At 46.4% G+C, this 25475-nt stretch overlaps 1 protein-coding gene across 2 annotated transcripts in view; it reads right to left on the bottom strand.

The window, feature by feature from the left end:
- The window catches only part of ULK1 (unc-51 like autophagy activating kinase 1), a 101720-nt gene that overhangs the window by 39480 nt on the left and 36765 nt on the right, over positions 1-25475 (bottom strand). For both annotated transcript variants that reach the window (XM_034790941.1, XM_034790942.1), the window contains exons 8-11: positions 19926-20027; positions 11233-11291; positions 6507-6589; positions 2019-2069 (exon numbers count right to left, since the gene is read on the bottom strand). In XM_034790941.1, coding sequence (XP_034646832.1) covers positions 2019-2069; positions 6507-6589; positions 11233-11291; positions 19926-20027 — 295 coding nt within the window. The remainder of the gene's footprint in view (positions 1-2018; positions 2070-6506; positions 6590-11232; positions 11292-19925; positions 20028-25475) is intronic.

Raw genomic sequence — 25475 nt, 5'->3', positions numbered from 1 at the left:
ACTCTCTCAATCTTCTGAAGGCCTCCATCCATTGGGTGCATCCACTACAGCCAACTGTCAGAATACAGACCTCCAGGGCAGGCCCGAAGAGCCATCTACCCAAACAACAGGCCTCCCCACAAAAGACCATAGTCCAAGACTTCTGAGGACGACGACAGGAATTCCTTCCCTCTCCTTGTTTCAAGCAATATCAGTCTTTCCCTGTCCCAGGCTTTACACATATGTCTAGTGGCGGGGACCAGGTAGGCTGGTGGGCAGCTTCAGATAAGGAAGGTCCTTACCTGCCCGCAGAGGTGGCCGTTGTACAGGGCCAGCACCCCGCACCAGTAGCCTAGGTGCAGTTGGAGGCGAAGGCAGAGCCAGGAGAACCCCCTCCTGCTTGCGTGGGGTTCTCTGCAGAACAGGGCTGGGACAATGCCTCCATGGCAACAATGCAGCTGGACACGAGAGCTGGGCCGGTGGGTGAGCAAGCCAGGGTTGCAAGAATTGTTGCCTGCCTGTGGGAAGGACAGACTCTGAGGGCCTCATTCCCCAGTGTGATGGTGTGGCGAGAGATCGGGGCCGAGCTGGCTTGGGAGCTTCCCTAGGCAGGCAGAGTCCTTCCTTGTCTGCAGGGCGGTCAGGCTTTGAAGGGCTTGTCCCCGACAGTGGCGGCACGGCTGGTGCTGGGGGCCAAGCTGGCTTGGGAGTTTCCTTAAGCAAGCAGAGTCCTTTCCCGCCTGTGGGGCAGCCCCGCTTTGCAGGGCTCACCCCACATGGCGATGGTGCAGCTGGTGGAAGGGGCCGGGCTGGCTTGTAAGTGCCCCTAAACCAGAAGAATCTTTTCCTGCCCGTGGTACGGTCACCTAAGCACACAGTTAAGGTGGGGGAGTGTTTACAATGCGTATCGGGGATAAACCAGGACTCCTGCCTCGGAGCCATGTGTTACCAGAGCAAGACAGTCAAGAGAGACAAGCAACATCTCGGTTTTTGGGAGTCCATCTTGAGACTCATTAAAGGGGCCTGATGTTCAGAAAGTACCGCGCACTCACCCTCTGAAAACCAGGCCCTTTCGAGATACTTCAAGGTTGGCCGCCCAAAAATTGCCAGCCACTGCTGAAAATCTTGGCTTCAATATTTAAACAGGAGCTTAAGAAGAGGCCTAATGAGAGTCCTTCTGTAAAAGCAATGGTCGAGCACTCTCCATAGAGCTCTGATGGGGGGAGGGCACCTTGGTCGGGGGGAAAATTACCCAGTACCGTGATAGTGATTCTGGGTTGGACACTGAATTCCACTTTTAATTTAAAAGGTGATGAGTAAAGCTGGTTGGAAAATTGCAACAGATTCAAAACATTCTGATTTAAATAAAAAAAAAAAAAAAAAAGAGGGGAGGAATTGCCAGTGGAAAACATTTTCCAATTTTTCAACTGGCTTCAGTCACAAGTATCCAAAATAAACCCCTCTAAAGCAAGAGAACTTGGAAGATCCTGGAGTTAAAACCTGGATTTGGTCCAAAAGACTGCACTGCTCTCCAGTACCTGCTATTCAGTGCAACCCAACAAATGGGTAATGGATACATGGCTTGGGGCATTTTCACAATTAGACTCTTAGCGTACATCCTGGTCACCATCCACTGTTATTAATTGTCTTATACACACAGGTGAGAGGGAGATATAAGCAGCATAACCTTGTTTGCCCATAAGCGTTTGTAAGGTCAGTCATTTCCAAGAAGAAAGCCATCCTCCCCACCCACCCACACCCCCCAACACACACACACACACACACACACACACCTAGATTTACTTCCACTTAGGTCCTTAAAGAGACCAAGGAAATCCAGCTTTTGCAGATAATTCAGCAGATTCAAATACATTTCAGTTGCAAAATCCAGAGATCTTGAACTTAACTCAGTGTTGAAGCCCAAGTCAATGCTCAAATAACCAAAAGGACTTAGAGACAGCTCTCTCTTTGGGGGTTTAGGGATTAGGGGAAGGTAAATCATGGCTGGTTAAAGTTTTAATAAAAATATTAACACTTACATTTTTTCATAGAGGCACTTGCATCCAAGAAAGGGTGATGGAAAAACTCATCTGAAAATAGAGGAATAACGGTTCAGTGCAAGTAAAATGCTATGCGTCCAAACAGTTTACAAAGCTGGGAAAGTTATTTGGTATTTTTCCATTCTGTGATCTGCAGTCTGCTTGTCCCAGTTAGACTATCCATAGACTGCAATTATACTTAGCATTGTTCTAAGGAGACAGGCTGGGGACTGAACGGAGGGCCAGTTCAAGGAAGCCTGTTGTGTCCTGGGGGAAGGTTGGCATGCAGGTTGCAAGGGCGTGCAGGTTGCAAGGTGTGAAAATACAGTGCATGGTCTTCTCCCATTCACCTACGCTAAGTCAGCTTCCTGGAGAATCAGAGGGGTGAAGGCACGATTAGACACATCTGGATTGGATGCTTTTGTGAAGGAAGTAAGGGAGATTGCAGGTGATAAGGGGGAGAAAATGCCCCTTGCCAAAACAATAAAAGGAGAATTATCCTGATTCCTCTGGGGGCTCAAGAGGTCACCGCAGAGCAACTCTTTCTCCATGGCACTGGAGGAGGAGTAGACAGTCAGCCAGTTCTAGTGGATCTTTCTCCTGTCTGCACAGGACAGTAAAGAGTAAGACAAATTTCATTGCAAGCTTCAACCCTGGCATGCACCCTAGCACAGGTCCAGAGCCTATTAACTGCATTAGAAATGGAAGGAGGGGTTATTCTGGGTACCAAAATGATGGAGGGTCGCCAGATGCTAGGCAAGATGGTCTCCCCACCTGCATCGAACTCCTATGCCATGCCAGCCAGGGATGGGGAATCACTCCCATTGCAAGAAGCCATGGAGAAGAACAGGGAACACGCCGAAAACTGGGGTGAGTGTGGACAGGATTTAGGGGGTAAGTGAAGGAGGTTTCTGTTACACAAGAAAAGGAGAAAACCTAACGTAGTCCAACAATTAAGAGGGAGATAACCTGAGATCCCTGGGCAATCGGGGTATCAACAAATCAACTCAGAGCTTTTTCTCCTCTACACTACATAGCAGAGGAGCCTATACACTTATCACGCTAAATTATAACCAGCACAGAAGGTAGCTGGGGTCTCCATGACTTGCAGTCAAACCTGCAGTCTTGGGGGCCCCACGGCCTGGAAAGTCTAACCAGTCCTGCTGCGATAGGCAGGAACTTCCTTTTCCGAGGCTGTCCATCCAGCACTCAGGTCACAAGCAGAGAGCCCTGGCCTTTCCTAAATGCCAGCTGCAGGCATCCAGTTGCAGGCATCCGCTCTCGATTGATGGCAGTAGAACCCCTTCTTATCCCCCACAGTGCTCCTGTTCTAGCTCACTGCAGAGACTTTCCGCACCTTCTTCATCCCTCACTTCCAACCCTCCCTCCTAGACTCGCCCCATCCCTCACCTTCTTCTGCTCCCACACTGTCACCCTCCTCTATTAGTCAACAACTATTATCTTTCAGGGTTCAGCTGCGTTGAGTCATTGCCCACAACGGATCATCTGGCTAAACACAGGGGGTTCAGCTTGTTTTCCCAGCAAGGATTTCCTGTTGCAACATCCAGGATTTTATAAATGTTAGTGCGATGTAAACAGCTGCCAAATCAACAACAGGAAACGTACAAATTTGGGACTCGTGTGGTTTTCCTTTAAATGATGGTGGAATTAAGAGAGGCACCAAACTATGGAGACCAGGTTCTAAGCCTCCCAGCTGCTGTTCTCCTTGCCAATTAAATGACGTTCAGAATATCACATAATGCTGTTACATGAACCTACTGTGGCACAGGGGGGCTATATGCTCACAAGGCCATCCACGCACCTCAAGGGGGAGTAACAGAAACCAGGATCAGCAAACTGATCCTCACTGAGAGCCCCCGGGAGAAAGGGGAAACAATATACTCAGTCCTCACAGAAGAGCTCCTCACTACTTAATCCTGGCCATACACAGAATATAAATATATTCTAATTCGATGAGCACTAGAAGCTGTAAGCCCTTCCCTTATAAAATACCTACTTTTGTATCCACTTGCTGTGAAAGCAACAGGGATTTTGTTTTTTTTAATATCAAAATCAGAGAGACAAAGGGAGGAGCCAATAGACCCATTCAGTCCATGTGTGTCCAATAGAAAACAGACTGAAGAAGGGTCCAAGGCTTGGCATTGGAAAGGAGAGCCTGGAAAGAGAAGATGGTGGGGTAGTTTTGTCACAAGTAGGGAGGGAGTTCAAATGCTCTCAGTGGAAGGAAGACTTAGGCCAGCGAGGAGAGGAACAAAGAATCAGATGTACACTGTTCTCAATAAATCATGGCCTGGCTCTCTCCTGACTGATGGGCAGCATTCTGGCATGGCCAGTGGCATCAAGATGTGTGAATTAGAGTCACAGCAAAGCAGCTGATAAAGGAGTGGCTTGGCTGAGGCTTATGGACAGAATATAGGCGACTCCACCCCAGAAAGGGGTTAATTTTATGTGAGTGTCACTTAAGAAAAAAAAAACCCACACACAGTTATAAGAACCAGGCAGCAACCATAAACCAGTAGAATCTGTTGCAACTGTCATGGCTATTATTCCCAATGCAATCTAAGCATATTGCCCCAGATCTACTCACTGCTAGACGCTACTAACACCTGTTTTCTAGAGCGGAAGGTCACTACCCCCAGCGGATCATGAAGCAGTCTGGGGGCAGGCGATTATGGCCATTCAGCTCATCGCTAGATGGGAAGGGGATCCCCCACTTATTTTCTTTTGTAACACGAGGTTGTTGGAAAAGGTTGAGACCCACCGCACCAGGTGAATTCCACTCTCAACAGAAGACCCATACGCAACCATTGAATAGGCTCTGAGCAGTCTATCTGTACTATTGGTTAGCACTCCTTTGAAAACGCACATTTCCGCTAATCTATGCGTCCTGCTCCACATCCCAACTTTTATGACCAGGGTGGCGTAATTACGTTCAGTCCCGGTTAATCCATACACACATTTTATCCAGATATCAGGGGATACAAGGAAAGGTTTCACCGATAGCTCCACTCCGAGAACAACTGAGACAGCAAACCAATTTGCATTAACCGGGACTGACAGCATGCTGTCCACCAGGGAAACCCACTTGGCCAATTCTAAAAATCAAGCACTTCTATCTGAAGCCTAGACAAAGAGCAACAACGTTTCAGAAACGCAGCCACGTACAGCAGGTGCACCCACGTGGCTAGCCACACATTCCACTTCATTCCGAGGGCAACTGCTGCTAGCGAGGCAAAGGCATATGTAACCATTCACTTTGCATCACACTACATTAATATTTAGCACAAAGATGAAACATGGCTTCTATTCCAGGAGATTAGTTTCAGGGAAGCCACTTAAACAGGCTTGCACGGGACAGGACCAAGAGGCTGGTAGATGAAATGGATCTATTTGGCTACTGGCATTGTGACAATGAAAACATAGCTTTTAATTTTCTTTATTCTTTGCTCCCCATCCTGCGTACGAATGCATTCTATAACGCCCCAAACCCTCGCTGAGGTATGTTTTTCTTCTTCTGTCTTCTACCCCGTTGAAAAGGGTTTAGCTGCCAGCTGTGCTCTGGGTGGAAACAGATCAAACAGAACTGTCACAAGGGGAGCTGGCCCCTTTCAGGGACTTTGGGTACCTGTGCCTTGTTTTCCCCTGAAACATGGGATCGAGGAGCCCTGTGTGAAGCCCTGATCGGAGTAAGCATCACAGGTCACAGGAGTAGGATTGGCTGGAAGTGGCACCGGTGATAAAGGACCTAGGTGCAGGCTCTCCAAGCCAGCCAGGCACAAAGCCTGGGTGAGATATCTGCAGGGAGAAGGAAGTGCCAAGTGACACTCTGAGGGTGAGGGCTGGAAGGGCCATACAAGCCCTGGGAAGGGAAGATGGACAGTTCTGTGAAAACCCTTCTGACAAGGGAAGGAACTGATAAGCAGGTTGAGGTTTCTTGTGCTGGCTTCACGGGTGGAGGGGAGAATGGATCACCTATCATACATATTGCGTGTGGCGTGTGAGTAGCAGCGGGCACAGGAGAGGAACCGGAGGTGAGGTGCTGCATGCAGACTAGTGGCGGACTAACGCACTGTGACAAGGACACAGATAGATGTTCATCTGTCACGTCATTTTGGCAGACACAAAACAGGTTGCAAAAGTTGAAGGTCAGACTGCCGGGAGTGGGTGTCCACGAGGGAAGGCAGGTGGCATTCAGCACCGATAACGGGAACGGAAATCTGATGCAAGAATTCAAAGCCAACTGGGGTCAGCACTGATCTTTGCAGTTCGCACATCCAGCTGAAATAAAATCCAAGGATCATGTTGACCCTCGGGCAGCTGGAACTGCCTGGTGTTCTATCCAGTGCACGATGTAACATCAGCAAACCCACAGAGACCTGGAGTGTAACGATACTAAAAAGGGGGAGCCAACACAGACACCGTTTTCATTCATTTTGTCTCAATCACTAGAACAGGTGACTCTCTTACCGAAGTCCATGCGGTCCTTATGATTGCGCTGCAGAAGACCCAGTAGCAGCTGCCTCAGGTGGTTGGATGTCTCCCTAGGAATGCTAGGATTTTTAGACAGTTCAAAACAAAAGTTAAACTTACAGACACCTTTAACAGCTCTTAAATATGAGCTAATGCAAACTACAAACATCACCTCGCACCTGCTGGGCTAGAAACAGAATGCACGCCCACTGCAGAGGAACTGAATGAGGAAACCACTTTATTTTTGTCCCAGTGGCTCTCACGCCCAAATCCCTGTTTTGCTAGTGTTAAAGCTCTGGCTACTTTAAGTTTAAAGACCTCTTCCATGAGCATCTGCAGAGCCTTGCTTTTGAGAATGATTTTATAGTGATCAGTTTGGGTTCTCAGTGGTTTCTATTTCATGTACAACATATAGCACAGAGTAAATAAAATAGATCACCAAGAGGGAGCACTTTATTCGATGGAAGCTTCCTATTAAAAACCACAATGGGTCCCAGAGATTAGCGTTACCAATTTACTACTGATTTCATTACATTTTTATGTTAAAAGACACAGATAGTTTACATAAGACCAGCATCCGCCCTTAAAAAAATGATCCGTTCAATAATATTTACAGTGGGTGCCCCAAAATCTGAGCCTTTGCCACCTACAAGGAGTTAAAATTAATGCTGTATTTCCCCACTATAAGTAAAAAGAAAAGTGGGCTAAAGGCAAATGCCCTGGGGGAAAAAAGGTGTGTTATGTCCATTTTTTTAAGGGCAGTCACAGCACACAGAAGCAAATCAATCAACCCCTGCTACCCTCCAAGGTGGTGGGGGTTGAGCTTAGAGGCCTGGGGCCAAGTTCTTGATACACAGGCGCACAGTAAGGAGCCTGGAATCACTGTATGTATTAGGGAGGGGAAAAGATAATTTAGCTTTTGCATGAGTGGATAGATCTTTGTTGATTTCCCTCGGCAACTAGGGGAATAATGGCTGAGACCTGCCCCCAGAGAGAGCAGAGCTCTCCAAATGAGATGTAGCCAGATCCAGGCTCTGTCCGCATTAGCTCCATTTATTACGGCTGGCACAGCACCATCCCTGCAGTCGAACAGCCTCCCCTCGTGGGGGTCAGCTAAGGTAATGCCATGCGCCATCTGCACAGGGATTGTAACTGCACAGAGCCCACAGCCAACCGCTGTCGTGGAACACACAGCTTGCTCCGGCCTACCTCCACAGAGCAGGGTCGACCCCCCCATGACAGGCAGGCAACAAGCTTAACTTTGAGAGGGGGAGCAGATACCTATTTACCCCTGCCTGCCAATTCTGCACTAGTTCCACCTTCCCCGTCCCACATATGAATGAAAACAAAGTGAAAGGAGAGCGGCTGGGGCCGGAGGGGAGAGTGCTGGCAAGCATTAACACTGTCTTGCTCAGTCAAGAGTGAAACAGAAGCCGTTAGGCAAGATCTATATTGGAAGGCTCTGAAACTAGTCAGTTATTTTTTCTGCGAAGCCCTGGGCCTCTCTCACAGAGGAATTCGGACCCAGCTATTCCTAGAACACAATCTTTGCAAGCATCACACCAGCCTTGTTTGTGCAGAAAGAGGTGTTTTGCAATCTCTCCCAGGCACAAAACATTAATAAATGCCTGCCCAGAGCAGGGTATCTGGACCCCCAGAGAAGATGCATCTAAGGATATGTTTATGCTGCAATCACGGGGTAGGATTGCAAAAGATGTAGGCATAGCTGATCTAATTTTAAGGTGGTCAGCACAGGTCACAGACCCAGCAAAGCTACAGCAGAGAGAACCTCAACACAGGCTAGCCTCACGAGTAGTTACCCTGGATCCTGGGTAGGCTTGCAAAGCCTGCCTTAAAAGCCCATGCTGCCATGACTTCACTGCTCCTTGACCCAACGTAGCTATATTCAGCTAGCTCAGGTACACCTACATGAGCCGCAATCACAGCCCACAACTGCAGTGTAGACAGACCCGAATATTAAACTGAGGCTACACGTGGTCACAGCCAAGAGGATGTGGTGTTCAGGGTAGTTGTCAGAAAATGGTACCCCTGGAAACACACTGTAGAAGTAGCCCAAGAACCACAGTGCTTATGGACTGCAGTCTCCGAGTATGTGGTGGTAATTTATTTATTCATTGCACACAGGTGATGGGTAACAGAAATAGCTCCTCTAAGACACAGCTTCCTTTTTCTAGCAAGGTTCAGCTTTTATGCAGTTTTACAGTCAAAAAATCAGGCAGGTTAAGTGCAATGCCTAAGGTCAGATGGCAGGGTACATGCACACGTTGAGCTGAGAGCATAACAACCAGCTGGAGGAGACATGCCCACACTAGCTCTGATAGAGGTAGTGGGCTAAAAATAGACTGTAGCTGCAGTGGCACGAAGGGCTAGCTGCCCCAAGTACATACCCATTCGAGATGCTAGGCACGTGCCCCACTTGCCCTGCTGCGGCTATGCTCCATTCTCAGTTGCTAGCTAGATCAGAGCCAGGGTGGGCAAGGCTCCTCCCCTTGGGAATCACACCCCACAGCTCCACGTGTAGATATCCCCTTTGCCGCCTTATGCCCTGCCTCTCAGAAGTTACAAGCTTGGCTCCCCTACAGCATTGATTTTCCAAGGCCTAGGCCAAGCGAATTAGCATGAACAATAAAAACAATTCCTCCTCCACACCCCACCCAGAACGTGTTAACTCACTGTGCAAATCCAGGTGATGAATGTTAGTTATTTTGACCAGTACTAAATTACAATAAAATAACGAGGCTGTCTGGCTGGCTGCTCCTGGTGCGAGCTTCCCGCCCCAGAGTGGCATTTTACCCATCCGCAGTCACGTCAGCTCGTGAGGAACAGAGATTTCTACTGAGAGTTTAATGAGCCTTCTCCCCCCCTCTCCCCCGCCCCAACCAAACTACATTTCTTCTCTGGTGACTATGCCAGTGGGTGGGGAACAGGTGTGCCCGGCTGATTAGCCCCAAGGAGAATGTAACCAGAGCCTGGCACTGCCCAGGCAGATGAGGGCGAGGGCTCTTGGGTGGTTTTGGGTTTCACTAGCCAGGCTGGGAAGGCTGTTTTATCGAGGTTTACTCAAGAAACAGCACAGACTGTGGCACACATTATGAAGACACTCTCCAAAATCCATGAGTTGGAAGAAAAACGGTAACACAAGGGCTGTGGGTCTGTTTTTAAGCAGGGCCTTGTTAATTTAAATGCAGCGCTGATAAATCAGGATGGCCAACCTCTGTCTCTCACTTTATCGTTACCCAGTTTCATTTTTAATCACTGACTGCCTGCTTCCGAACGCTCAGCAATTCACAATGCTGCCAGGGCAGAATGGCCCTACTGGTGGAAAAAGGCTTTTCCTGGAAGCGATTATATTTCCCAGCCATTAAAAATGTACAGACTCATAGGGGAACATGGATTTATTTTTAGGGGTGAGCGGGGAGGGCGCAGATGCTTCACTTTCTGCCACGGGCTCCTCCCACCATAAGGCTGTTCTGACTCCCATGATCCCTTGGGCTTCGAGCACAAGGAGGGGGCAGGGCTCACAACGTTCAACGCTTTGATCACAAACATCATTTTCGTCACAAGAAAAGAAAGCAAAACTAAGAAATTCATGCACGTTGTGCATCGTTCTGGCTTTATAAAGCTTTTGTGGCTGCTTTACCAGATAAGTGAACCATACGCACCCTGACACAATGAACTCACACGCTACAAAGTTATACACACTATTAAGCTATACACCCTCTGCACCAATTCCGTCTAGCAGCTCGGGGTATGACGTCAAGTCTGACAGGACAGTTTATGTGCAGTCACTTTTCTTTTGTCCCCCACCTCAGTTAAATGTCATCCTGGGTTTGAGCTTCCCAAGTTGGGATCCAATTTTTCCCAAGGTTCAGAGGATCTGGAGTGTTGGTTTAAGTCCATCTCTAGAAAGACTGAGGGAGGTTTCTAGAGGAGACAGCATGGCTCTCATTTAAGAGCACAGCATCAAAATAAAAGCTCCCACCCATTGAAAAAAAAAAAAAAAAAAAAAAAAAAAAAGACTCTGAGTCAGCGACCTCATTATTCCAGCAGTGAGTTCATACCACTCCGGGATGAAAGCGCTGCTCTCCTGACACACACCCTGGGAATTGCAACCATTTCCACATGCCCGGGGCCACATCACATGCCACATCACCCAGCTCTGTATTTCCCTCTGAAAGGGCTACAGGCACGGGAAGTGGCTTTCCTGGCACGTGGGAAACTGGGTATGTGACCTACATGCAGTGAATGAGTGTTACAGGATTGGTGCTGCTGGGAGAGCCTGCAGTATTCGATGCTACCTTGGGAAGAGCTTGCAAGAGGGAAAAACCACGGCTGCTCACTCTTGAACCCAGGAGGTAGTACCTGACACAGGAAGGCCAACTTGCACATGGGGAACAAGGCCCTTGGAAATCACTTGCAAAAAGCCTCTATTCAGCAGGGCAGCTTCCATACCAAGCATGTTCTAGGGTGCCTGCAGCAGTGAAATGGGTGTATGTGGGAGGAGACAGAGCCAATTCGGGCAATCTAGCAGCAGCTTGACACTCTCTGGACCACATTGCTGCTGGTTAAGGAATGTAGAGGCAGGTGGCCAAACATTTAAGTTATATCCCCAACATGATGAGCTGATGGCACAAGAGGACAGGTGTAAATACAGACAGAGTAAGCAAGTGGAAAAAAATAGTAATGCTGGAAGAATGCTTACTTGGGCATCAGCATCTTGTTTTTCTCATAGAAGAGACGAAGATCTTGAGGGCTGCTGGCCTATGGAGAAGAAAGAAAACATGTCTAGAGCAGCTTGAAATAACGCAGGGAGGGGAATTATTATGATTTTAACCTATTTCACAATTGCTTTGAAGTGTACTGCGGTTGCTTTCCTACTGCTGAACTAGCACTGAAAGCAGTTTCGATTTCAGGAGACCCTACAGACTGCGGCATGGACTGAAAATACAGTATTTCAGCCTTCTGTATTTTTGTCCCTGACCTGATTCTATTTTCCTCTCCTTTTCTGAAGGCTCAGCTTCATTTCCATGAGTTCTGCAGCTCAGTTCTAAGCTGCCCTAATAGCCTCTCCCAGGAGGCTATATAATTGCAGACGCCAGGAGTCCCAAATGATGAATGGCAGCTCCTGCAGAGAACATGGATTAGTGCTTCGGGGTCTTAAGAAAGGGGGCAGGGAGGTTGTTGATGTGAAAGGCATCAGTGGAGAACTCCAGTTCTCTTGAGAAACAGGGAAACATCAAGACAACGAGACCCTAGAGTCTTTTGCCAGCAGTTCTCAAGCTCCAGCTGTTATCGCTGATGGGAGACAGTTTCTGGTCATGATCACAAAGAAATCAAATTCTGGAAGAGACAAGACTTAAAAAAATAAAGCAACCCACTATGAGAGGTTAGCGTCCAAGGTTAAAAATCAAGTCTCCAGGAAATAAGCAAAGTCCCATACAGCCTCCTCGTGCTGTTCCTCTTTTGTTTGGTTTTTTATGAACTAAATAATACAGGACCTGTAAATTGCCCCCAGAGTGTTCTTAGTGTGCAGCAGCTTTCAGCCTAGACCAATGGTCTCTAATGGAAAGCAGTGGGGGCTGGCTGGCATGCAAACCACAGACAGAGGCGAGTGGGAACGGGGAAGAGAGAAGGGAAAGAGTCATGCTCTGGCCCGATCACTGCTGCAGGATGCACTGTTTGCAAAAGGTGGGAGGCACTGGGAGGTCACAGGCAGTTTGTCCAGACCCTGGGGATCAGCAGGGAACCAGACAGATTTACCAAAAGACCTTGAGCTCTTCCTCCCATCCAGTTCCATTTCTGAAATTGGAAGCATTTCAGGTCAACTAAGATGCTTAAGAAGCCAGCGTGGGCAATGCAGGCAAACCGGACCACGGACAGGTGTGAATCGTCACTGCTGCAGCACGCTTAGAGGCCGGACAAGCAGTCGCATGGTTGTTTTGCCATTGTGTTTAGCCAGCACTTCACATCATGCCGCCCCTGTTTCAAACGGCACCTGCAGGCCTGAAGGTGAAAACTCAGCTAACGACAGCTACTGGGACAAATCGAAAGCTGAGTGAAGTCAATGGGAGATAAGTTGACTTCTGGCCCTTAGTGGGTTGCAAAACTTCAGCTGATCAGAGTTCGTGACAAAACTATTGTTTCTAAGCTCGCACATGCGCTCATGCACACACACAGCTTCCTAAAGGAAAGTAGAGCTTCTCTTTCAGTGGAACAAGAAAGCTGTCCTAGATTTCCTTTCTGCGGCAGCTTATCCCTCGTTATTTCATGGAAAGAGTTGGGACAAAACTGGGGCGCAGCGATATGCTCCGTTTTCCAGTTTCACAAAAATGTTAAGCGACCCCCTGTTCAGCAGAGGTGGCCGTGTCGCAGAAGACAATCCATGTGACGGCGTTTCCAAGCCTGGCAGTCTAACCTGATTTACTTCCGTATAAACCTGCTTTTTTTAACCCTTCCCCACATAGATCCCGCTCTGCAATCCGCATCTCATTGTTCGTCCAATTTCAAACAAGCCAGGGCACACAAGGCACAAAGAGCTTGGCAGCAATGCTATGGGCACACGCACGCACAGAACCCTACAAGTAGGAATACAGTTCCACAGTGATCAGGTTAAGTGCATATTCATATCAGCAAGAGATACAAGGATTGGCTGTGTTCTTTATTGACTCCCTGGTTCAACAGCTCAATTGTTTTAGACAAACAATGAATCTCTGATCTATTTCAAACATTTTGTCAGAAGCTTCCTAGAAGTAACAGCTGCAGTATATCAAAGGAGCACGTCTTTAAAGTGCAAGTTAATTGGGAGCATGTTTTCTGAGCACAAATAAAACCCTTTAACAAAACTCCCCTGTTTTAAAATTTAATAAAAAGGCAGTTTAGGGATTATGAAAAGTTTGGATGGCTAGGTTTGGAGAAGGGAGTCTTGCATTTATTTTCTGAACAGGTTTTACTGCAAGTTTCCCCCACACTGGCTTAGCGATGTGCTTCTCACCGGTTCTGGAGGCAGCACATCTAGAAGTGGAAGGCTGGTTTAATCCCTGCCCAACTAAACCTTGGTCTCTTAGCTGAAGCTGCCCAAGAGGGCCCTTACTTCAGCATTGGTAACTACGATGTAACCATGTGTCTGCTGGGAAATGGACTGACTCTACCCAACCCAGTTCAAACTGGCCACCCAACCCGCTCAGATGACACTTCTGATCACTAATGGCCCAGACAGGCCTTCATCTTAGTGTAACCCCATTACTAATCAACTGAGCCATCCGGCCCCACTCTTAGGAGTAAGCTAAGATTAGACCTACAATAACCATCTTGCTACACAGGCAGTGCTGATCAAGGCTGCACACTGTTGGGAGCACTTGGATGTCAACAACCTATTGCCTGCACTAACTATCCCATGCTTTTTTGGGCTAATATACTGCCCTCCCCTCCCCCCCAAGAATAGAAATTCACAGGTACAGCTGGGCAAATAATGACTGTTTCCACTTGCTGGCAATTCTGAAAAACTGAAAATAAGTTTTGTTTCAGGTCAAACCAAAACCAAAAAGTTGCGATGAACTCAAAAGTTAAAAAAATAAGAGTCTGAACCTTTCCTTTTGACTAACCCATTTTGTTTTGATTTCAGGCACTTTGACAAAAACCAGGGAGGACTAGATTCACAAAACACTGGGGGAGGGAAGCGGGCAGATCACCTTCAGCCCAGTGGATAGGGTACTCTTCTGGGACGAGACACACCCAGGTTCAATTCAATGGAGAAGAGATCTCAACTTGGGTCCCCTACATTTCAGCAGGTCTCTCTCAATCTCTCCTGTTCTACTGTGTATAAATAATCAGTCTTTGGAGCAGGTACTTGAATCTGGATCGCCCACATCCTACGTGAGCACGCTAAGCACCAGCCTATACAGTCATTCTCACGCTCTTCCCCTAGCTGACTAACTGGTTGTCATCTAGTCACAACCTGCTGCTTCTGGTGTGCATTTAACTCAGTACCGTTTCCCCAAATCCTGCAAAAACCAGCAGCAAGTCTAGAAAAGGAATTTCTCATCCCTAACAATACAGGACTGGCTCTGGCTAACTCAGTTTGGGGCTATAAAACCAGCCTGCTTTCCAAACAAAAGTCTTGTTCAAGTTCCAGGTCTAAAAACCTTCTTTCATCAGTTGCACTGAAGGTTCATTTCACAGTGTAAATCCCTTATGGTTGTTATAAATGGCACATAATCCTCGTACTTATCTAGGCAGAATTAACTGGGAAAGAATAGCGCAGCAGGCTCAGTGCATCAGGCTTGGAAATTAATTTTTCATCTAGCAGCTAGCTGGGATGAGAACACACACAGACAGTTTAACTCTTTTAGAGCTGGCAGACCAGCACTTTTAAGTGTTTGAACTATTGCCATTCTCCGACGCCCCTCTCTCTCTCTCTCATAGGCACATTCCACTGTCAGATAGAGGATTCTTGACAATACTTAGCACAATGAATAGCCAGGTACTGGGCTCCCCTGGAAAGATTTTACATCGGCTGAATGCAGATGGTACCACTGAAAGCTTTAAAAAAGTTGCATCACAAACCGTAAACCCCCCTCCACACACACACACACACACACACACCTGCACCCTGATTATTAGAGGCATCAGTGGTACTTGCTCCTCTGAAAAATCAAGACTGTATGACCTGACCAAGTCTTACAAATAAATCAAGACCGTAAGGAATCGAGTGATTTTTTTAACTCTTGTGCCTGGTTCAAGCTCTATCCCCCGTCTAACAGACAAGCCACCGGACTGGGACTCAGGAGTTTGGGATTCTATTCCTAGCTCTGCCAATGACCTGCCGTGTCCCTAGGCAAATCTCTTCCACTCTGTGCCTGTTCTCCCCTCCTCCCAGTCTGCCTTGCCTATTCAGTCTGTAAGGTCTTTAGGGAGAGACTGTGTCTACGTATTTCTCCAGGGCACAGCACAAAAGGGCTCTGATCTCTGTTGGAGTTTCTAGATGTTACTGTAACATACACAAATCAAACAGCAAGAGCAGGGAACACGAAGTGCAAGCCCTCAGTCATATAAGGCAGAAAAGCCACAATTCTGGACCACCACCTCATTCGTTAGGCCAGGCCTATTAACAACTCAACATTAATACAATGTTCAGCAAATGTGTCGATAGGGATTATGCATCCTCTTAATCTCACCCCTCTGGCAGGCTCCTTGTTTTGTTTATGGACATGTTTAATATACACAGCTCCTTAGGACAGCTTGGACACTCCCGCTACCAACTGTCCAGGTCTGACAATCAGACATGGTGTGTGTGGTGGGTGGGGAGAGGAATGGTGACGTCAGGGAAGTTGGCTCAGATGACCTGCCTGCTGTTCATTTTCATTTCTACAATAAAGAAGAAGAAAACCCACCTACTCTCTTCTACCTTGATTTGGCAGGTTACATTTCCCTAGCAGAAAGGCAAGACAGTTGGACCCAGCCTTTCCAGACGTGCTAACAACTCCTTATTCCGTCTACCCAAGTCCCTTGAAGTCTATTGTACATTTAAAGACTAATCATCTTGCTGAGGACAACCTTTCACGTGCACAGCACCCCTGCGAGCCTCTACGGATGTAGCATTGGATGCTCATGACAGGTGAAAGGCAGGCAGAAGTCGGAGGGGATGGATCCCGTATTCCATTGCCCCCGGGGAAAAGGCAGTCGGCCATTCTCTGGCTCGGCTTGAGGAATCTAACAAAATCTTAACCAGGCGTGCAAGTGTCCTCCTTCCCCAGGCACTGGCTAAATAAGCTACCGTGGCCGACAAACAAACTTCCACTCAGAAGGGTGACACGCAAGAGGTCTCAGATGGACTGTAGAAAGCAGGCACCTTTACGAGTGCTGGAGGGATGCAGCTGCCTCTTTACCTTCTTCCCTTGGCTGATCTGTCCAGGTGGGTCTGGGCACCCTAGTCACCTCCCCTCTCTGTGCTAATTTTGCTGCTCTGCAATCCGCTCAGAAATGTCAAAACCGAACACCGCTTTGTCCAGTCTGCACCTACCAACATTTGTATTCCATGCACCCCCCACTCTCCCAGCCTCTTTGCACAATTGATCCTTATCAACTCCAAGACCTTCAGCTGTTGCAGCACCTCTTGCAAAGCCTCCACTGGTGCAAATGAGGGAATAAACTCCTTTAACGTTTAACTAACTCTCCCAGCATCTGCCACAGGCAGGCTTCATTTGCCTAGAACTTACAACCTGGGAAAAGCGGTTGGTAACCTCTGTCTTAAGTGTAAACACACGATCTCAACACACACACACACACACACACACACACACACATACTCAGAGGACCATCTGGCTGGGCTTTGCTTTCTCCCAGATCAAACAGATTGGTAATGGTTACTGTAGTAACAAAACAGGGTTCAGTATTTTGTTGCCAAAGCACAACCCCCAAAAGATAGAGGCACGGAAATCAAGACAGATGTGCAACATGTACCCACTAAAGAAAAACACTCATTCCAATCAAGATCTTCTGAAGTCACTCTTCTCATGCCAAGGAGTTAGGTGACCCCTTATTTCCCTCTGCAAGCTACCCAGATCGCTGATCACACAGCACTGCTGGGGGCTGTCTCATCTCCACATAAGTAAGAGGGCAGAACAATAGAAAGAGTTTGGACTCTGCCCTTCCCCCTACCCAGAGCCCCACCCCGAGCCCCAGGCTGGCAGAGTTGAGTACAGCAGGCTGGGAAACATATTTTCCATGACAATTTTCTCAAAAGAATATCGTCACAGGAAAATTTCCATGTAGTTAAAAAGGCATTTGTCACTGAATAATAATAATGGTCATACCTCAGGCTTTTCAAAGAAGTCAGCTGTCCCAAGGTTGCAGGTGAGCGCAGAATGCCTACACAATGCCTGCTTTGGCCCACAAAGTCAGGGAAATTTAAATCAGTAGTTTGTGTGGAGCTTTGAGGTACTTTAACAGTGGGCAAGGAGCTCATTTATGTGTGTGAGTCAAAGCTTTGTGTGTATATACACACAGCTTTATTTTAAATAAACACACAATCTTTCTTTTCTCTTAACAGTTATTTCTTCCCCCTTCCCCATTAAACAAAGTTGTTGAGACCGAGAACATGAAAATGTAACCAGCAACTATGAAACCGTCAAAAATTGCACGCAGACCATAGGAGATACTGTCAAAACAAAAATTACACACGCAGGGAAGATGAAGGCTCGCTTTCGTTACAGAGCAAGGTGGGCAGACCAGAAAGTATTGTCAGAGAAGATCCCTAAACTGAGATGAAAAAATAACCCTGGCATCTAGAAAAGAAAACATGCCCTCAGCACTGAGACCACACCAAAATAAAAGCCTCAGTTTACTGCTACACTCAACCCACTCCTTCCTGTAAGATTTCTAACCGGCTTGTAAATCACCTTATCCTTCCCGGTTACACAGCTTCATAAATATTCGAGATCTCACTTTAAATTATGAAAGCTCTGAATCTAAACCAGAGACAATCCAGCAGCTCATAAAACTGGGCTTATGTCACTGCAGAATTTTCTTCTAGTTATCTTCATTTTCAGTGAGTCAGTCATTAGGATGGATTTTGGGGGGGGGGGGGGAGAATCAGATTTCAATGGCCACTGCAACAGTGATCAGGGATTCCAAATTTAGCCCCCCCAAAGACTTCAGATCAATTCATATCTGATGAGAAGAACTGAAGTTTCCATGTCAGGTGTTCCCATGTCACTCTGTATTGATACGCAGGAAACCCTGGTTGATTCTTGGCCTCTTGCTTCCTGGGTTAAAAAGAGACGGGAGCCCACACACGGAGACTCTGGGTAGGTCTACACTGCAGTTGGGAGGTGCAGTTTCCGCACGTGTAGGCAGACCTTGCTAAAAATAGCAGTCTAACCACAGAGGTAGGGACTGAGTTCATACCATATTCCTGTGCACTCTGGGGCTATGCCTACACATGCTGCAGTCTCACCTCCCGGCTGCAGTGTAGAAATATCCTCTGAAAAGCAGGAAGCTAATTGCACATCACTCTGCCAATGCACCCATCAACTCGAATGCATAGGCTCCAAAAGAAAGTCCCTTGTCAGTGCTCCCCTGGCTAAAAAGGCGGCGATCGTGCTAGGGAAAGGTTTTAAGGCTGTATGAATGCCATGGAAAGAGGTATGGAACAGGAGGATTTGGGGCGTTCAACAGGTAGGGGGAGGAAACCATGGACCCCCGCGGCTTGGCATAGGAGGAACAAAATAAGGTGAGTATAACCATATGTGAGCAACTGGTGCTTGGGAGGAGAAAACTGGAAGCTGAAGCTAGATACATTCAGAATGGAAACAAGGTGAACAGTGTGGGTAATTAACTAGTGGAACAATTCACCTAGGGATGTGCTAGGTTCTTCATCGCTTGACATCTTTAAATCAAGCATGGGTGTCTTTCTTAAAGATAGGCTTTAGTTTAACCAGAAGTTATGGGCATGTTGGGTGGAATTCTAAGGCCTGTGTTAGATGCAAACGGTCAGACTAGATCATAATGGTCCCTTTCTGGCCTTGAAAAATACCCAATATTTACACAGAAGACTTCTCCAATAAGACCTTCCTACTCTACTCCAGAAGCCAGGCTATTTCAGCTACAATGCACCGTTTCAAACCAGAGTCATGCCAATCAGCCATAATATTTCCCTTCCGATTAGTTGATCTTCCTTATTGTCCCTACACCCTCAAGCCCAACAGAAAACATATTATTCCCTGTGAACAGTCATAAAGGGAAACTGATTTTAAAGCAAGCTGCTGGGGATATCATAGCTTTCAGGGTCCAGGACAACTTTCTGAAAAGATGGCCTTTCAAAAGAACACACGCACATGGGGATATATTTCCACCGCTGCCCTGAGGCAGACTCTGGAGAAGAAGCATCAGCCTCCACCGGTATTTGCAGCACTGAAAAAGATGGGAGCATCCCATTGACTTGAGAATTAAGGAGCTTATCTTGCTCAGTGGGATGGACAGACAGACAGGCTGATTTGCCTGGAGACTGGGGGTACATCTACACTACAGCGGGGAGTCGATTTAAGATACGCAAATTCAGCTACGTGAATAGCGTAGCTGAATTCGACGTATTGCAGCCGACTTACCCCGTTGTGAGGACGGCGGCAAAATCGACTTCTGCCGCTTTTTGTCGGCGGCGCTTACTACCACCTCCGCTGGTGGAGTTAGAGCGCCGATTCGGGGATCGATTGTCGCGTCCCAACGGGACGCGATAAATCGATCCCCGAGAGGTCGATTTCTACCCGCTGATTCAGGCGGGTAGTATAGACCAGACCTGGGTTCCTCGGGCTCAGTATTGTACGTGACCCCTGGCGTGGGTAAAACGGATGAAAAACAGCAAGAAACTCATCAAGCATTAATAGCCATAGAGCCACTCACCTGGAAGGGAGCCTTTCCTGTCAGACACTGGTAAATGATGGTTCCTATGCTCCAAAGGTCAGCTTTAGCGTCATAGTGTTGGGACATAATGACTTCTGGGGCCTGCGTGGAGAAAGAACACAGAGTTTTGTTTAAAAAGCCTCGGCTCTTTTCTTGGCAGCTACCAGAGAAACAGAAGCCCCTAATTTTTAAAAAAAAGCACCAAGCCAAGATTCCACCAAAGAAAAGGGATTAAAATTTTTTTTCCCCTGCTTTAAAGTGCTGTGTTCATATTAGCAAGGAGGCGGTTTCATAACGCTAATCTGGTTACTTGAGGCATGGTTTTACTTTAGGCACTGCCCGCTTTACTTCTGCCTGATGCATTGTAGGCAAAACAGTGCATCCCCTTCTCAGGCATTACAATCTCTATTGAATCAACTTGCAAACAAAGGAGTCCCTTTGGAGCAGCACAGGCATCTCTTCTAAAACAAAGCAACTGCACACACACACTCCAATTCAAGTCCCAACGTTACCAGTTACAGCCACGACAAACAAAGGATCCAGTTGGTACAGGTAACTCAGCCCTTCCCACTCCATGGATTTCTGAAGAGGCTAATCCAAGCAGGCAGCTGTGACATGTGGCAGTAGTCATGTCAGTGGACGGGACTTGAGTTCAAAAGCAGGCCCATGTGTTTATCCAAAAAGAGGTCAGTCCCCACCTTGCTTCCCCACAATCTCTGTGGTCTGGAACCTTCCACAAAATGCACCCCACTCCTCACTGCAGGTTTGCTCCAGAAGCTAAAGATAGCATAGATTCAGAATGATCAATAGCTCAGAATGCAATGCGCCTCTGGATCAGTGTGGAGGTGAAGGTGGGAGAAGGACAGGCTAGCTTAAAACCTATATTTATAAAAGAGACTTCCTCTAACGCTCACAGGAGACAGGACTGAAAGGGGATCAGTTTCCTAGCTGTGCCACAAGCAAAGGCCAAGAAAAGATTTGTTCCATTGGGAGGAGAGGGGACAAAACAAAAACACCCCACTCTGAACAATGCACGGACAGGAGCTGGTTAACCCTGCCTCAGCACCAAACAAACAAACAGAGTCAAGGAAACGGTTGTCAATGGCAGATGTGGATGCTCAGAACCATTCTGGGTGAGGACCCAGATTTTGTGAGGGGTCAGACACACAGCCCCCTTTGCTGAACTCTCACACTGACATAGCATTCCTCCTACTGTGGCAAGGCAAGAAAGTAGGGCTGGCTATGTGCATGCATGAGGACACGCGGATAGGGAATGCAGAGGGCACCCCTGCTATCTGTCACTCACCATGCACACACAGGGACCCACAACGGCAGCAGAGTAAACCCCTGAATGCCTCCCAGAAATCAGAACACATTTTACTCAGAACTTAACACACCCACCCACCTCCCCCAAAAAATCACCTTTAAATCAAGAACATGGAACTTTTTAAACCCAAAAGGAATTCCCAGAGTACTTACAAAAAAAACCAGTCCCTCTCACTTTAAAAGTGAGCCAGATATCTGATCTACTTTCAAGAGAATGTAAAAGAAAAAGCGTCACTAAAAATAGGCAGTTCAGGAAAGTTTCTCAAGAGGAAAGAGGTTACATCACCCTTATATACAGCACGTCAACAAACAACTGGCTTCAACAATAAAGCAAGAGGAAGTCAGGCTCGCTTTGGTTTGCACTGACAGATGCAGTTTTAAACACAGTGGAGCTACAGGCCACTGTGTAATGCAGCCGAGTCCTGTGCCAGGACGAAGGCTCAGGCTGGGGGTTTTAAAAGGAGCTTAAGGAAAGTAGGCACTTAAACCACATTGAAATTCAATGAGAGTTGGCCATCTCAGGCAATGTCGATGATAAAAAACAGCAGCGGCCCAGCTGCACCATAGACACTACAGTGACGAAAGGGTTTTTTTTTATCCCTGTTATAAATCTACCTCTCCCAGAGGCAGTAACTAGGTCAGCAGAAGAATTCTTCCCTCGACCTAGTGGTGTCACCGACGGGGCTTAGGTTGACTTCACTACATCACACAGCCCTGAGCAACTTAGTTAAGCCAACCTACCTTTGGAATGCAGACCAGGTCTAATTCTCCATCTCACCTTTGAAAACCCCAGCCTGAATTAATGGGAGAGCATTGACTTTTTAATTTTGCTGCCCTGGTGTGAGTGATACACTGAGGTTATTTTATACCAGTTGACTCCATGCACATGAACAAGCAATTACCACTTTATATTTCATCGCTATGGGTTGTGTGTGGGGTGTTTTTTTTAGCATGTCTGGTTGCAGTCTAAGCAAATATCCTTCTGGCAACTGGTTTGACCAAGGCACAAAGTAGATGTGGATCGCAAGAGAAGCCGGGCGGACTCCATTTACAGCCATTGTTTTAGAATTAGGTTAGGCTGCGAAATATATTTAGCAGCAGGTTTAATGACTGTAGGGGTATATTGTTCAGGTCACATATGGAAAGCTGAAAATTCACCTCTCTTTGAGAGATGGGTCACAAGAGCAGATACCCAGATATTTATAACCTGAAATCTCTCTAGTTTGGAGTTTAATTTTAGTGCTTGTGACAACAGCGAGGGTGATTTGGAAAGCAGTGAGGTGAAGGCATCATGCCAGCTTCCTAACATAGCCCTACATTCTTGACTAGTCACAAGCCTCTCTGCTATCCTACAACCTCCTCCGGAGCATGTTGTAAACACATATTAGAAAGGTCTCCTTTGTTTGAAAGCAGGTGTCACCTTCTATCTCAGTAGCCTGCTCTGAAGCTCAGCCTGATGCAGGAGAGGTTTCTAATCAAGATTTGTAGGCTACAATTCTTCCATCAGTCCCACTTTATCCCTCTACTAATGGGGCACAACTCTTACTGACAGCGAGGAGATGTCTATACACAAATGTATAGGGAATAAACAGGAAGAACTGGATTAGTACATAAGTCCAATTATGACTTAACTGGCATCACAGGACTTGGTGGGATAAGTCTCACGACTGGCATATTTGTATAGAGGGAGATATTTGATCAGAAAGGGCAGGCAGGGTACAAAAAGGGAGGTGTTTCATTATACATCAAGAATATATACATTTGTTCTGAGGCCCAGAAAGTGGTGAGAGGCAGACCATTTGAGAGTCTCTTGGTAAAGACAACAGGGGTGCCGTCACGGTATGGATCTACTATGAACTACCAAATCAGGAGAAGACGACGGATGAGGCATTTCTAGAACAACAAATATCCAAAACACAAGATCTGGTAACTTAACTACCTAGTCATCTGTTGGGAAAGTAATAGGGCAAAACACAAAATTTCCAAGTTCTTGGAATGTATTGTCCACAACTTTTCATTCTGGAAAGTGGAGGAAGTAACCAGAGAAACAGCCATTTTAGACTTGATTCTGACTAACAGGGAGGAATTGATAACAAGTTCGCAGGTGGAAGGCAATTTGGGTGAAAGTGATTATGAAATGATAGATTTCACGATTCTAAGGAAAGGAAGGAGTGAGATTGGCAGAATAAAGGACAAAGCAAACTTTGACAAACCAGAAAACTGGTAGGAAATATCCTGTGGGAAGAACATCTAAAAGAAAAAGGAGTTCAGGAGAGCTGGCAGTTTCTCAAGGAGACAATATTAAAGGCACAACTGAAAAGTATCCTGACACGAAGGAAAGATAGAAAGAATAGTAAGAGGCAATATGGCTCCATCAGGAGATCTTTAATGACCTGAAACATAAAAAAGGAATCCTACAAAAAAGTGAAAACATGGACAAATTGCTAAGAAGAAACAAACCAATAGCACAAGCATGTAGGAACAAAATCAGATAGACTAAGGCGCAAAATGAATTATACCTAGCAAGGGACATAAAAAGCAATAAAAAAAGGTTCTTCAAATACATCAGGAGCCAGAGAAAGATGAAGGAAAGTGTAGGTCCTCTACTTGGGGGGGGGGAGCAGAGCTAATAACCGATGACAAAGAATCCTGAGGTGTTTAATGCCTATTTTGCTACAGTCGTCTCTAAAAAGGTTAATGGTATCAGTTACTCAGCACGATTAATATTAACAAGGGGGAAGGAATCCAAGCCCCAAAAGGGAAAGAACAGGTTAAAGAATATTCAGATAAGTTTGATATATTCAAGTTGGTAGGGCCTGATGAAATTCATCCTAGGGTACTTAAGGACCTAGCTGAAGCAATCTCAGAACCATTACCAATTATCTTTGGGAACTCATGGAGGATGGGTGAGGTCCCAGAAGACTGGGGCAGGGCAAACACAGTACCTGTCTTTAAAAGGGGGGAACAAAGAGGACACATGGAATTATAGCCCAGTCAACCTAACTTCGATACCTGGAAAGATACTGAAACAAATGATTAAACAATCAGTTTGTAAGCACCTGGAAGGTAATAGTGTTATATAGAATAGCCAGCATGGATTTGTCAAGAACAAATTATGCCAAGCGAACCTAATTCCTTCTTTGACAGGGTTACTGGCCTACTGATATACACAGTCCCCCATGACATTCTCATTTGCAAACTAGGAGAATGTGGTCTAGATGAAATGGTGGGTGCACAACTGGTTGAAAAATGTACTCAAAGACTAGTTCTCAAACTTGGGGGACATATCTAGTGATCACAGAGATCAATCACAGGTTCGGTGTTATTCAGTATTTTCATTAATGACTTGGATAATGGAGTGGAGAGTGTGGTTATCAAATCTGCAGATGGGATCAAGCTGCTGTGATGATTGCAAGCATTTTGGAGGACAGGATTAGAATTTAAAAGAACCTTGACGAACTGGAGAATTGGTCTGAATTTAACAAGATAAAACTCAAAGACAAGTGCAATGTACTTCACTTAGGAATTAAAAATCAAATGCACAACTGCAAAATGGAGAATAACTGGTTAAATGGTAGTGCTGCTGAAAAGGAGCTGGGGGTTATAGAGGATCACAAATTGAATACGAGTCAACAATGTGATGCAGCTGCGAAAAAGGTGAATAGAATTCTGGGATGTATTAACAAGAATGTCATATGCAAGACGCAGGAGGTAACTGTCCTGCTCTATTCACTGCTGAAAAACCGTGTCCAGTTCTGGGCATAAACACTTTAGGAAAGATCTCCAGAGGAGAGCAATATAAATATAAAAGGTTTAAAAAACTTGACCTCTGAGAAAAAGTTAAAAAACTGGGCATGTTTAATCTTGAGAAAAGACGACTGAGTGGGGACCTGATAAGAGTCTTCCACTACGTTAAAGGCTGTTATAAAGAGGACTGTGATCAATTGTTCTCAAAGGCCACTGAAGGTAGGACAAGAAATAAAGGGCTTAATCTGCAGCAAGGGAGATTTAGGTTAGAAATGAGGAAAAGCTTTCTAACTGTAAGAGTAGCTAACCACTGGAATAGGCTACCAAGGTTGGGGAATCCCCATCATCAGAGGTTTTTAAAAGCAGGTTGGATGAACATCTGTCAGGGATGGTCTAGGTTTACTTGGTCCTGCCACAGTGCTGAGGGCTGAACTGGATGACTCTCAAGGACCCTTCCAGCCTTGCATTTCTATGATT

This window comes from Trachemys scripta, chromosome 15 (genome assembly GCF_013100865.1).
Source record: "Trachemys scripta elegans isolate TJP31775 chromosome 15, CAS_Tse_1.0, whole genome shotgun sequence".
NCBI lineage: Eukaryota > Metazoa > Chordata > Testudines > Emydidae > Trachemys > Trachemys scripta.
The sequence above is the reverse complement of the archived record's forward strand: the minus strand, read 5'-3'. Positions and strand labels throughout refer to the sequence as shown.